Below are 14,267 nucleotides of genomic sequence, written 5' to 3'. Positions count from 1 at the left end.
ATTACCTGTAAAGACTTGCATTCCAACCATTATCTTGTAAATTGAGTTTGTGTCTATATATGCCCTGTTTGTGAACACAACTCCCACTCACCTGATGAAGGGGCAGTGCTCCGAAAGCTTGTGCTGCCAAATAAACTTGTTGGACTTTAACCTGGTGTTGTGAGCCTTCTTACTGTGCTTACCCCAGTCCAACACTTGCATCTCCGCATCAGGACTTTGACAGGGTCCTGATCCTCATTTTCAATCGCACGTCCGGTCTCCGATGATTCAGAGACCAGATGTTTTGGGCCATTACTTCTCAACATATAAATGTTGAAGAATGACAAAAAACATTTATCCACCGACGTCTTTCATCATACCTCTTGCTCTTATTTTCTCTGTGTGAAAAAGTTATTTATTTTAGAGACGTTCATGGTTTGTTCTACAGGTTGGCCCGGTTTTCTTCCTTCTTTCTAATTTCCTTGTTGGTATGTCTCCTTTAGTTTTTGAATCTGTAACGGTGAACAATTTGCATAAAATATTTTTAATTAGTTCTTGTCATAATCTTCAAATTGTAAGTTTTTCTCTGAAGCCAATTTTCTTAAAGTAAGCAAGCACAGATGCTTAAGCTATCCTTATAACTCAGTAATGAGATCATTATTTTGAATCCACCAAAGTATTTATTATTTTTGACCAATGATCCAAGCTCTATGACGGTTAGCATATCCATTTTCCTCTGTGTCAGACTGTGTGGTGACATGGTGGCGCAGTGGTTAGCACTGCTGCCTCTCAGCGCCAGGGACCTGGGTTCGATTCCCACCTTGGGTGACTGTCTGTGTGGAGTTTGCACATTCCCCTGTGTCTGTGTGGGTTTCCTCCGGGTACTCCAGTTTCCTCCTACGGTCCAAAGGTGTGTGGGTTAGATGCATTGGCCATGTTGGGTTCTCCCTCAGTGTACCTGAACAGGCTCTGGAGTGTGCCGACTAGGGGATTTTCACAGTAACTTCATTGCAGTGCGAATGTAAGCCTACTTATGAGTAATAAATAAACTTTAAGGGGCGGCACGGTAGCACAGTGGTTAGCACTGCTGCCTCACAGCGCCAGGGACCTGAGTTCGATTCCCAACTTGGGTCACTGCCTGTGTGGATTTTGCACATTCTTCCCGTGCCTGTGTGGGTTTCCTCCAGGTGCTCCAGTTTCCTCCCACAGTCCAAAGATGTGCGGGTTAGGTTGATTTGCCATGCTAAATTGAACTTGGTGTCAGGGGGATTAGCAGGGTAAATACGTGGGGTTATGGGGATAGGGCCTGGGTGGGATTGTTGTCGGTGCAGGCTTGATGGGTCAAATGGCCTCCTTCTGCACTGTAGGGATTCTATGACTTCTATTCTATTCTATGTAAATCCAGCCAGTGAAGGATTTCTTATTAATTCCAATCGATCTCAGTTTTGCAAGACTTGGTGCTATTAGCCGGATCATAGACTACCTTAATTTGATTTAATTTTTCCTTATACCCTTGAGGTTAGTTTTTCTATCTGCTTTCCTTGTGGTTGATTGTCTTTGCCACACATCTTTTGTTGTGCTTTTCATTAACTCAAATTTTGTTTTCCTAAAACGGAAATCAGCTGCAAAGGTCAGTGCAATGATCATATATACCAGTGTAACGGGCAAGATGTTTATAAATATATATTATTTGTCACTTTCTATTGCCATTTCTTAGTAGAGGCCAGGTTACCTTGGTTTGAAGACAAGTATACAAAGGAACATGCCAACACAAAAGTACAGTTGCTGCAGATACTGGAAATCTAAAATAGGGAATGCTGGAAATAGTTAGTAAAGCTGGCAGCATTTTAGGAGTTTGGGGGGGGGTGAGTGTCTTTATTTTAAAACCCAAATTGCTGGCGCGATGGGCTCTGATGTTGTGGGATCCGTGTCTCTTTTTTTGGCTGTGAGCCGAACAATATGACCAAGAAAGCCGCGATTGAGGCTGGTGGGTTTAATGCTGTTTATCCTGCCAGCTGCGCCACTCTGCCAAAAATGGGAAAATTCCATCTGTGGTCTGTTCCAGTTCAGTGATGTGAAGCAGACCGAAGGACAGCAAAGTGACAGACTCAGGCAAGCAGTCTTATGCTCTTTGCTGGCAAAGCTAAGAAAAGTATGGTGGAGAAAGAAGGGGTAGATGAAAAGGAGCACTGCTGGACATGGGAGACAATTACTGAAAAGAGAAATGTTCCTTGTTGAAGTGTCTGGAAAATAGGAGCGTGGAGGGAGTGAAGCAATAGATTCAGATGTCACCATACATTTTGGTTAATGCCTAGAAGTAGCATCTAATGTCACAAAATCCCCTTTATTTTCCTTGATTTACATTGGAAAATAGATCTTGCACTCAACTCCACCTCACCTCAATGTGTATCAAATCTTTCATTGCATTGTGGTGTCAGACTGCTTGCTCAAAATTTAGTCCTGGAGGAAATGCAACTAAATAAGGCTAATGATTTTGGTCCCTACCACAAACTTAATCCCTTTGATGCCAATTTTGTACTGCTCCTCCCCCGCCCCCCCCCCCCCCCCGCCCCCCCCCCCCCCCCCCCCCCCCCCCCCCCCCCCCCCGGGCCACTGTTCTTTTCCATCACAAAGATGGGCCAGCCCACTTCTGTAACATTGTCCATCCCCCTCCCCACTTCACCTTGTCTTCTGTTAAAACTCTGGACCATGTTTTCGTTAGATGCAGACTTGTGCATTCCAATGGTCTGCTGATAAGGTCTCCATTTTTCAACTTCCATAAATTTGAACTCATTCTATTTATTAAATTCTGGTAACATGTCTTCCCCCATGCTTGCTTATCTACAGTGGATCCCAGTCCACCAACACTTAAGTTTGAACATTCTAAGTTTTGTTTTCAAATCTCTTGCCAGTACTTTCTCTCAAAACTACCCCACCCAATAACATTTCCAAGAACGTTGGATTCTTCTGCATTCCCAATCATTTTAACCCTTTATTAGTGATTCTTCCTTCAGGCATCTAGGCCCTCAGGTTTTCTTCGGCATTGTAGTGATGGGATCTGTTAGGAAAATCAAAGCTTAACTGCTTACAATATGGACATTTTGTTTAAAGAAAAATATCAGGGACACTATGTTCCCTTCAGCAATTTTATCCTGCATCAGTATTTCAAATCTGCAGAGAAGGCATGACAAAACAATAAGAAGCAATAGATAAAAGGAATATCGTGGTGATGTGATCAACTTGACTGTGTCTGTTTTTAAAATTAAAATGCATTTCATTGACACAACATTGATTTGAAGAGAAATACTATATTTAGATCAAAATTGTCCTTCAATCATGACTATTATAATCTGTGTTAAATTAGACAGTTTCCTTGTCAATAACTCACTGAAAATAAAATCAGAATACGTACTAACAAAGTATAAAAACTATATTTTCCATGAATTTGTTTACTTTTAATCTAGATTAGCCTAATTAGTGGCTAATTGGAAAAGCTTTGAAAACAGACATTCCGCCAGATCTGAATGAGGATCAGATATTTTGTGCATACAATCAGATATTTCTGTTATATTTTTATATATTTTTTTACTGTTTAAATTTTAATTTGGTAAAGTGATCAGATGGAGAGAGAGAGAAAGAGAAACGCATGGGGGATACGCAAGAGAGAAAGAGGAAACATGCTGGAAGGAGAGTGGAAGAGAGAAACTCTAGGGGGTAGGAGCGAGCAAGAGAAAAATATGTTGGGGAAGGAGAGAGGTAGAGAGAAAAACATGCTGAGGAAAGGTGATAGAAAGAAAAACACTGGGGAATGAGAGAGTGCACGAGAAATATGGGAAGAAGAAAGGCTTTTACCCAGGGCTGAAATGGTTGTCACAGGTTTAGGGTGCTGGGGAGTAGGTAAAGAGGAGATGTTAGGGGTAAGTTTTTCACTCAGAGGGTGGTGGGTGCGTGGAATCGGCTGCCGGTAGTGGTGGTGGAAGCGGATTCGATTGAGTCTTTTAAGAGACTTTTAGATAGGTTCATGGAGATTAGTAAGATAGAGGGTTATAGATGAGCCTAGAAGGTAAGGAAATTGTTCGGCGCAATTTGTGGGTCGAAGGGCCTGTTTGTGCTGTAGCTTTTCTATGTTCTAAAGAGAGAGACAAATACGATTAGGGGAACGAAAAAGAAAGAGAAAAACACTGGGGAAGGAGAGAGAGAGAGAGAGAGAAATACAGACACTAAGACGTAGGAGCAGAAGTAGGCCATTTGGCCCATTGGGTTTGCTTCACCATTCAATCAAATCCTGACTGATCTGATATGATAATCCTCAACTTCACTTTCCCACTTGATCCCCATAACCCTTGATTCCCTTACTGATTAACAATTGATCTGTCTTGGTCTTGAACTTACTTGATGACCAGCCTCTAGAGCCCTCTGTGGTAAAGAATTCCGCAGATTCACTACCCTCTGAGAGAAGAAATTCCTTCTTATCTCTGTCTTAAATGGGCAACCCCTTACTCTGAGATTATGCCTTCTCATCCCAGATTCTCCCACAAGGGGAAACAACTTCTCAGCATCTACCCGGTCAAGCCCCCTGAGAATCATATATGTCTCAACAAGGTCACCTCCCATTCTTTTAAACTCCAATGAGTACAGACTCAATCTACTCGGCACGGTAGCACAGTGGTTAGCACTGCTGCTTCACAGCTCCAGGGTCCCGGGTTCGATTCCCGGCTCGGGTCACTGTCTGTGTGGAGTTTGCACATTCTCCTCGTGTTTGCGTGGGTTTCCTCCGGGTGCTCCGGTTTCCTCCCACAGTCCAAAGATGTGCGGGTTAGGTTGATTGGCCAGGTTAAAATTGCCCCTGAGATGCGTAGGTTAGAGGGATTAGCGGGTAAATATGTGGGGGTAGGGCCTGGGTGGGATTGTGGTCAGTGCAGACTCGATGGGCCAAATGGCCTCCTTCTGCACTGTAGGGTTTCTATGATTTCTATGATTACTCATAAGAAAATCTCTCCGTACCCGGGATCAACCTAATGAACCTTCTCTGGACTGCCTCCAATGCCTGTGTTTCTTTCCTTAGATAAGGGGGCCAAAACTGTTCACAATATTTATGATTGCAGTTGATACTGCTGGACAGGTAGATCTCAGAATGGAACCCTGGCTCAAAAGACCATAACTAAATCTAGTTACTACAGCTATCTCTTTAAATCAGAACACTTCTCTGCCTTTTACCTGAATTCCAATGAATAGTACCTTGTTCAAATTCCAGTTCATTTTCTCCCTTTTACTTGAATCTTCTCGGATCTCTCTTTTCATTCCCTGGTTTCTAGAACTATCTATTCTTTAGTTTCTGAGACTTGCTTTCTTCCCATTACTTTGTTCTCCTGCTTCTGCTTCTGGGAGAGCTGTTCCTTTCTAGCTGCTAAGCACCTACAGCCTTGGATTGAGCTAAAATTAAACTCAAAAGGTGCTTCTAACCTAAAGGTGGCCCCTGGTTGCGAGGCAACAAACTATTCCTTTACATTTGTTTGCTCTTGACATTGTAAACTCTCTAAGTACAATACAGACACAGTTTGACATGAAACCCAAACCCCCATACATGCAGCCACCTTTATTTAACATGCATCTAGCTAGAATTTTACCCGTACACAGAAACACTAAATTAAACTCTCTTAAATCTATGCCATATTTCTAATTTCCAACAATGCAAATGTAGATTACTTAACACTACCTCTGTTTCCTGACCGTATTACAGGTGTGGCCTGACTAGTGTCTTGGATAGTTTCAGCAAGACTTACCTATTGTTATACTCCATTCACTTTGCAATAAAGGTCAACATTCCATTTGCCTTCTCTATTACCTGCTGAACGTGCATTCTAGCCTTTTGTGATTTATGCACAAGGATCCCCAGACCTCAGACAGTTTGGATTGCTACACATAAGTTGATCCAGTGTTTATTTGTACAGTATCTCCCTATCTTTTGCATGGCTTCTTTCAGGTTGTGCACTGTTTTAGCTGTTGGGTTCATGTTGTGTATCATGTCGGCATTGTTTTTGCATCAATAACAGATGTCATCTCAGCCAAGTCAGTCTCAAACCAATCCTTTGTTGCGGGTTTTGCCTTTACCAAATGATGCTACCGCTGCTTTGCAGATGAGGTGTTCCGAGATTGCTCCCAGCAACTCAGTTGAATCTTAAGAAGGAAGTTCTCATAACATGATTCGATTGTTGTGTTATCTAATTCTACCATTTGGTTGCTTTTGCACAAAATTTTTTTGAAGTTCTCTGTGCTTTCTTGTGGTTAGAATCTGGAGTAACAATATGAAATATATATTTAGAATACAAAATCAGAAACAAAACATAAAATACTACAAACGCTCAGGTCATACAATATCTGTGGAGAAAACAAACCAGTTAACATTTCTGAGTGTATCCTTCAAAACTGTAAAGCAAGAGATGGACAGATATAATAACAATAAGCATGTGGATAAGAAATAGAAGTTGGTGGGGTGGGGGGTGCGAGGATAGATCTTGGGGGTGGGGGTCATGGGTTGGGGGTGCTATGGAGAGAGGGGCAAGGATAGATCTGGGGGGGGTCGTGGGGGTGTGAGTGGGAGGAAAAAGCATTGTAAAAAATTCTCTACTGTAATTTGTAGATAAGATTAGACTCAGGCAAGGTTAGTGCCACTGACCTAGATGATAGAGGAACAGCTTTGGTAGGGGATGGTAGAGTAAAACATGTTAAAAATTGTGACAGGTTGAAAAAGCAAAGTGTACCATGGTGACAGCCACATTTAATGTCACCTGATTTCAGTGATATGGCGGCACGGTAGCACAGTGGTTAGCACTGCTGCTTCACAGCTCCAGGGACCTGGGTTCGATTCCCGGCTTGGGTCACTGTCTGTGTGGAGTTTGCACATTCTCCTCGTGTCAGCGTGGTTTCCTCCGGGTGCTCCGGTTTCCTCCCACAGTCCAAAGATGTGCTGGTTAGGTTGATTGGCCATGCTAAAATTGCCCCTTAGTGTCCTGAGATGTGTAGGTTAGAGGGATTAGCGGGTTAAATGTGTAGGGATATGGGGGTAGGGCCTGGGTGGGATTGTGGTCGGTGCAGACTCGATGGGCCGAATGGCCTGTTTCTGCACTGTAGAGTTTCTATGATTTCTATGATATGTCATGAATGGGAATCTGAAAACTAGATTTGGAGTTTTGGGAAAGATGTGCAAGGAATTATGAGGCAACAACACATTCAAAGACTTTGGAAAGGAAATGGAGGTTGGATATGGGGCAATAGTTTAGGAGTGGAAGGGTTTTTTCTGAGGAGTGGGATGAAAGGGAACAGGCCAGTATCAAAGAAAGGGGAGCCATTTACAATATTAATTGACGGGGGTGGTGAAAGGAAGTTGGATGATAAGGTTGGGAAATAGGGAATAGGATTGGGAGTGCTGGAGGTGGGTCACATGGTTTAGATGAGTGTGGAGAGAGGAGATAGTAGAGAAGCTGAAGAAAGTTTCAAGTTCAGGGCTATGACCATTCTCTGCAAGGCAGATTTTTACTCAGATTTTATTCATAAAGGGATAAACACTATTTTACTTACATGAAACATTGTGTTCTATGGTATAAAAATCCTTACAAAATGACAAATCTTCTTTCTTGACACAAAACATGCTATGATTGATCCATTAGTATAATGTATGTCATTCTTTTTTTGCAGGTGATCTATGCTTTAAATACTAAAAATGATGAACATGAAGCTGCTATCCAGGCACTCAAAGAGGCACATGAGGAAGAAATCCAACAAATTTTTGATGAAACGAAAGAGAAGATTCTTCAGTATAAGGGTAAAATTAATGAGGAAGTAGAACTACGGAAGAAAATTCAGTCCTTGGAAGAATGTCTGGAACAGAATGAACAGATGAAACAGGAAGCACTGGCGGAATTTGAGGCTTATAAGCAGCAGGTTGAAGATATGCAGCTTTCTACAGAGACCCATCAAATGCAAGGTGTTGCGGTTATGTCTAGAAATATCCAAGAAATTAAGGAAAACTTTGATGTTAAGTTACAACAATTTATTCAGTTAGAGACTAAGTTGGGACAGAATAAACAGCAAACCTTGGAAGAACTGCAGGCAGCTCACAAGCTAGAGATCCAGAATCTCTTAAGCACTCATCACAATCAGCATGAAACTTCAAGTAAACAACAGGAGACGTTACAGCAGCTACTCAAAGATGAACTAATTGCTACGAACAATAAAATTAAAGAACTTACACTTGAAAAGCAAAAGCTGGTGGAAGAATTTGAAGCCAAATTGAGTAAAGCTCAAGCCTTTCACAAACATGAGATCGAAAGCTTAAAATCTCAGCAGACATCAGAAAATTTGCTTCAGTGGAAACAGAAGGAATCTCAACTAAAGATAGAATTTCAAATCCAAGAGACTACGTTGAAAAAGGCACTTGACAAGCTGCAGATAGAATTACAAATCACTCATGAAAATGCCAATCAATTGAAGAACAAATGTGAACAGTTTCAAGGAGCATTAAACAAAGCAGAAAACAATGTTAAAGTAAGAGCTAATACCAATATTTTGATAAAGTAGTATTTGCTTTCCTGATTTTTAAAGAAAATTACAACCCAATATGTGGATGAATATAACCCTAGTTATTTTTGAACTGGTCTTCTTTTGGAATTAAAGTCGTTTATTTGGTTTATGGACCAGTATGTGTGAAATAACTTCAGTGCAAAAATTAGATGTTCTGCCTATGTTATTATCTTGAATGGCCAATTTGACGTCTTGGTCAGTAAGATGAATATGGTGAATCATATTTGGATAATATAATAATGCAATAGGATATTATATATGGAGTTTGTTACTCTCTTTTCAAATTAAAAAAAAAATCCTCCGAGAGCAAAACCTAACTTGGCTGGGTAACTTTTAAACAGTCAGGCAAGAAAATTACTTTTGGATTGCCTCAATGGTATCATTAATTTTTATTGAAACACTCCCTAACCATCCCCAATAGCTTGGTTAATCAAGTCACTATGCAGTTCAGCACTAGTCATTCAGGCACAAGTGCCTTGGTTCTCAATTTTCAATGAGTTTGCAGTTTTCACTGGCTTATGGCACCTTCTGAAACCTAAGGGGTGGTAGCGATATCAAGCATTAGAAAATTACAAATGGTGGGCCCGGATTTTCATTGAGTCAGAGTACCTCTGGATCCCTTTAAAAATGGTGGGTGAATCCTGATTCCAGGATTCCTGCCTCCATTCCAAGTGCCCCTTAGACAAGCACGCAAGATTAGTTCAGCAGGGAACTTGTTTTGACAGCTGAAGAGAACTGTTCCCTTTGCTTGATTGGCATCTTTATATAATTATATTAAGTTACTTTTTCTGTGATCTCTTTTGTCAATGTCTCTGTTTGCACAAGATGAAGTCGTGTAAAGTATTTGAAGCCTCTCATTGATATTTTAATGGTCTATTTAATACTTATAAGGGTTGTAAGAATAGCAGTATTTTTTCAAAAGAAGATTTTTCACAGTTCCCCACATGCCATTATCACTATAGGGTTCACTGGTTCTGCACGTAATGTATACAGGATGAATGGGCATGTAAGGGTCATGAATTGGCATGGAGGGTATGAGGGGCCAGTAGAACAAGTGGAGGACATGAGCAGGCATTTGGCTTGTACTGGGCCATGGGGTTAGTGAGTGAGGGCAGAGGTTGTGTGATGGTATGGAAAGTGAATGAGGGCTGTCGGGGCGAGGTCTCGAAGGCAATACAACTGGGATGAAGTCCCAGAGAACCTCGTGTGCCTTTTGAGCAGCCTGCCATGACAGTTGGCTGCCTCCCTTTCTATGTCAGCGGGCCCAATTCTATCCTGCACCAATCCTCCTAGAGTAAAGATTGGGCCATTCAGAGGCTTTTCTACTGATGCATATGCGGCGAGCTGGAAAATTCCGAGACTCGAGCCTACCCATCTTTGTCTTGAAAATCTGGCTATCTACATTTCTGTAACTGCAATCATTTTGCACAGGACAGTCCATGCTTAGCTGGACATATTATTGTCATAATTCTTGTAGGCAGTGGAGAGGCATGTAATGGAATGCATCTCTGAGTAGATTTTTGTCTCCATCTGCACGCAATCTTCCGAAAGATTGGCAAGGATGAAGAAGAAAGCCATTCTCTCTGATATCTTCTGCCTTTAAAAGATGTATCTGGGTAACAATACAATTGCCATGCGAGTTACATATTATTGTCATGGCTCGTGTGGCATGAAACTTTTAAAATTCACTATCCCACTTTCTTTTTAACTTCCTTTTTTGATGTATGTAATGTAACCACAGTGAATTCTAAAGAAAAAACGAGGCCAGTTGTAACAAATATTCTTTTCTTAAGCAATATGCTATGTATTCTTTCAGATGCTTCAGCAACAGCTGAAAGAGAGTCAAGAGAAAGCTGATGGTACTCTTACAAAACAAAAGCAGTTAGAAGATGAACTCGTTGCTTGTAAAGACCATATTCAGCAGCAGTCCACAGAACTGCTGCTTAAATCAAGTAGGTCCATCTTGTATTTAAAACCCATTTATTTAAACAAAATGGCATTTCCACTATCTGATTTATTCTAGTTTACTGACTTTTTCTGCAATAGTTCTATTTAAAACTGCATAATGTGCATCTCAGAGGATTAATCAACAGGATATAAAGGATTTTCTTCATAATGTGGAAGAGGGCAGCTGCAGGCAGTTAGTTTTTGAAAAATACCTATGCATTGCATTTCATAATTTTTGAAGTTGGAGCTTAGAACTCCAAAGTGCATAACGGCTCAATGTGAGACTTAACTTTTTAACCCAAATACCTTCCAATTTCTGAACTCGTTGGCTTAAATTTCCAACTTTTAACAATTTTATGGCCTGGTCATAGGTTTCCGAGATGAGCAGTGAATAGTTTAGATCTTGTAGCACCATGAATAGGGTATTCGGGCAGTCAGACCTACTCCACCATCTTGTCAGGCGTAGCAGGTCTTTGCCTTTTTAATTCCCAAATCCACAACATTTCCCCAATCTCTTAATTTCTATCCTTCTCAACTGAGTATTTCCTTTGAAAGACTCTTACTGATCTCACAGTAAAGGTCTCCTGAGGCAGCACATTCTACATTTTTGCACACAGGATTTTTTCTTGGATTCACTTTTAACTGATTTTGTTCTAATTGTAAGATTATGCTCTCTTTCTCTGGGTGTCCTTGTTGGAGAAAAGTCATTTCCTACCAATTTAATTCATGGTTTTATATCCTTCAATCAACTTGTTCTTTAATCGTCTCATCTCAGGGACTATAACCCAAGCTTACTCAGTCTCTCGCCTCGGCAAAGTTTTTTCTTCCTGAGGGCAGCACAGTGGTTAGCACTGCTGCCTCACAGCGCCAGGGACCCGGGTTCAATTCCAGCCTCGTTTGACTGTCTGTGTGGAATTTGCGCATTCTCCCCATGTTTGCGTGGGTTCCCTCCGGGTGCTCCGGTATCCTCCCACAGTCCAAAGATGTGCGAGTTAAGTTGATTGGCTATGCTAAATTGCCTCTTAGTGTCAGGGGCATGAGCAGGGTAAATACATGGGTTACGCGGATAGGGTCTGGGTGGGATTGTGGTCGGTGCAGACTCGATGGGCCAAATGACCACCTCCTGCATTGTAGGATTATATGATTCTATGGTATCATCCATTGAATCATGGCTAAACCACCTCCCTGCTTGAACCACTTCAGTTTATGTGGTATGGTTTTACATACCGTGCTGTTAAAGAGGGAGTTCCAAGATTTTGACTCAGTGGCAGTGAAGGAACAGTGATATATTTATAAGTCAGAATGGGATGTGATTTGGAGGGAAAGTTGCAGATGGTTGTATTCCCATGTACCACTGCCCTTGTGTGTGAATGGTAGAGCTAGGGGGCATGCATGTTGCTGTGAGCGGAGTGCTCCCAAATTGTTGCAGTGCATCTTGCACTACAGTTGCCACTGTTCACTGGTGGTGGAGGGATTTAATGTTTAAAATGGTAGATGGAGTGCAAGTTAAGTGGGCTGCTTTCTCCTGGATGGTGTGAAGCTTCTTGAGCGTTGTTGGAGTTGCAATCATTCAAGCTAATAGGGACTATTCCATCATAATGCAGACTTGTACTTAAGAGATGTTCGACAAGCTTTGGGGAATCAGGAGATTGGTTACTTGCCACAGAATTCTCAGTTTCTGACCTCTCGTAGCCACAATATTTATGAGTTCAGTTAAGCTTCTGGGAGGGTAATTCAGTGATGATGCTGTTGAAATTCAGGGGCCGATGATATAGTTCTCTTTAGTTGGAGGTGATCATTGTCTCGCACTTGTGTGCACGAATGTTATTTTCCTCTCACCTTCCAAGTCAAGGCTTCTAGCCTTTGGGCACTGAATTGCAAATGGTATTAAATATTGCGCAATCATTGGTGAACATACCTGATCTTTCTCTACACCCTAGCTATGACTGTAACACTACATTCTACACCCTTTTCTTTCCTTCTCTATGGTAAGATTTGTCTGTAAAACACGTAAGAAACAATACTTTTCACTGTATACTAATACATGAGACAATAATAAATCAAATCAAAACTTCTGATGGAATTCAGCTCTTTTATCTATATTTGGACTGTGCTTGTTTGAATCAATAAGGGATTTCAGTTCTTGTCTGACAAGTCTCTGCTGTAATAATTCTCGAAGCATTGTTTACTGACTTCGACAGCTATTCAAATTTCTATTTCTCTATCTAGTCACTTCGACTTGGTTGTAAAATTGTTTTTGGACATTCCTGATTCATCTGACTGGTTTTAAGAACATAAGAAATAGGAGCAGGAGTAGGCCATCTAGCCCCTCGAGCCTGCCCCGCCATTCAATAAGATCATGGCTGATCTGAAGTGGATCAGTTCCACTTACCCGCCAGATCCCTATAACCCCTAATTCCCTTACCGATCAGGAATCCATCTATCTGTGATTTAAACATATTCAACGAGGTGGCCTCCATCACTTCAGTGGGCAGAGAATTCCAGAGATTCACCACCCTCTGAGAGAAGAAGTTCCTCCTCAACTCTGTCCTAAACTGACCCCCCTTTATTTTGAGGCTGTGCCCTCTAGTTCTAGTTTCCTTTCTAAGTGGAAAGAATCTCTCTATCTCTACCCTATCCAGCCCCTTCATTATCTTATAGGTCCCTATAAGATCCCCCCTCAGCCTTCTAAATTCCAACGAGTACAAACCCAATCTGCTCAGTCTCGCCTCATAATCAACACCCCTCATCTCCGATATCCATCTGGTGAACCTTCTCTGCACTCCCTCCAAGGCCAATATATCCTTCCGCAAATAAGGGGACCAATACCGCACACAGTATTCCAACTGCGGCCTCACCAATGCCCTGTACCGATGCAGCAAAACATCTCTGCTTTTATATTCTATCCCCCTTGCGATATAGGCCAACATCCCATTTGCCTTCTTGATCACCTGTTGCACCTGCAGACTGGGTTTTTGTGTCTCATGCACAAGGACCCCCAGGTCCCTTTGCACAGTAGCATGTTGTAATTGTTTTCCATTTAGATAATCCAATTTGCTCTTATTTTCTCCAAAGTGAATAACCTCGCATTTGTCAACGTTATACTCCATCTGCCAGATCCTCGCCCACTCACTCAGCCTGTTCAAATCTCTCTGCAGACCTTCTACGCCCTCCACACAATTCACTTTTCCACTTATCTTTGTGTCATCTGCAAACTTTGATACCATACACTCAGTCCCCTCCTCCAGATCGTCTATATAAATGGTAAATAGTTGAGGCCCCAGTACCGATCCCTGCGGCATGCCACTAGTTACCATCTGCCAACCAGAAAAGCACCCATTTATTCCGACTCTCTGCTTCCTGTCGGATAGCCAATCCCCAATCCACGCTAACACCCTACCCCCAACTCCGTGTGACCCAATCTTCTTCAGCAATCTTTTGTGAGGCACCTTATCAAATGCCTTTTGGAAATCCAAAAACACCGCATCCACCGGTTCCCCTCCATCAACCGCACTAGTCACATCTTCATAAAAATCCAACAAGTTCGTCAAGCACGACTTTCCTCTCATGAATCCATGCTGCGTCTGCTTAATCGAACCATTCTTATCCAGATGGCCTGCTATTTCTTCTTTAATGATGGATTCCAGCATTTTCCCAACTACAGATGTTAAGCTAACCGGCCTGTAGTTACCTGCCTTTTGTCTATTTCCTTTTTTAAACAGCGGCGTAACATTAGCCGTTTTCCTCTACTTATTTTCTGC

At 41.8% G+C, this 14,267-nt stretch overlaps 1 protein-coding gene across 13 annotated transcripts in view; it reads left to right on the top strand.

Annotated features, from left to right (window-relative positions):
• The window catches only part of fam184ab (family with sequence similarity 184 member Ab), a 189,140-nt gene that overhangs the window by 46,453 nt on the left and 128,420 nt on the right, over positions 1-14,267 (top strand). For all 13 annotated transcript variants that reach the window (XM_078212733.1, XM_078212732.1, XM_078212727.1 and 10 more), the window contains exons 2-3: positions 7,675-8,523; positions 10,376-10,511. In XM_078212733.1, coding sequence (XP_078068859.1) covers positions 7,675-8,523; positions 10,376-10,511 — 985 coding nt within the window. The remainder of the gene's footprint in view (positions 1-7,674; positions 8,524-10,375; positions 10,512-14,267) is intronic.

Source organism: Mustelus asterias, chromosome 5 (genome assembly GCF_964213995.1).
Source record: "Mustelus asterias chromosome 5, sMusAst1.hap1.1, whole genome shotgun sequence".
Classification (NCBI taxonomy): domain Eukaryota; kingdom Metazoa; phylum Chordata; class Chondrichthyes; order Carcharhiniformes; family Triakidae; genus Mustelus; species Mustelus asterias.
Note: the sequence above shows the minus strand (reverse complement) of the source record. Positions and strands in the feature narration are given on the sequence as shown.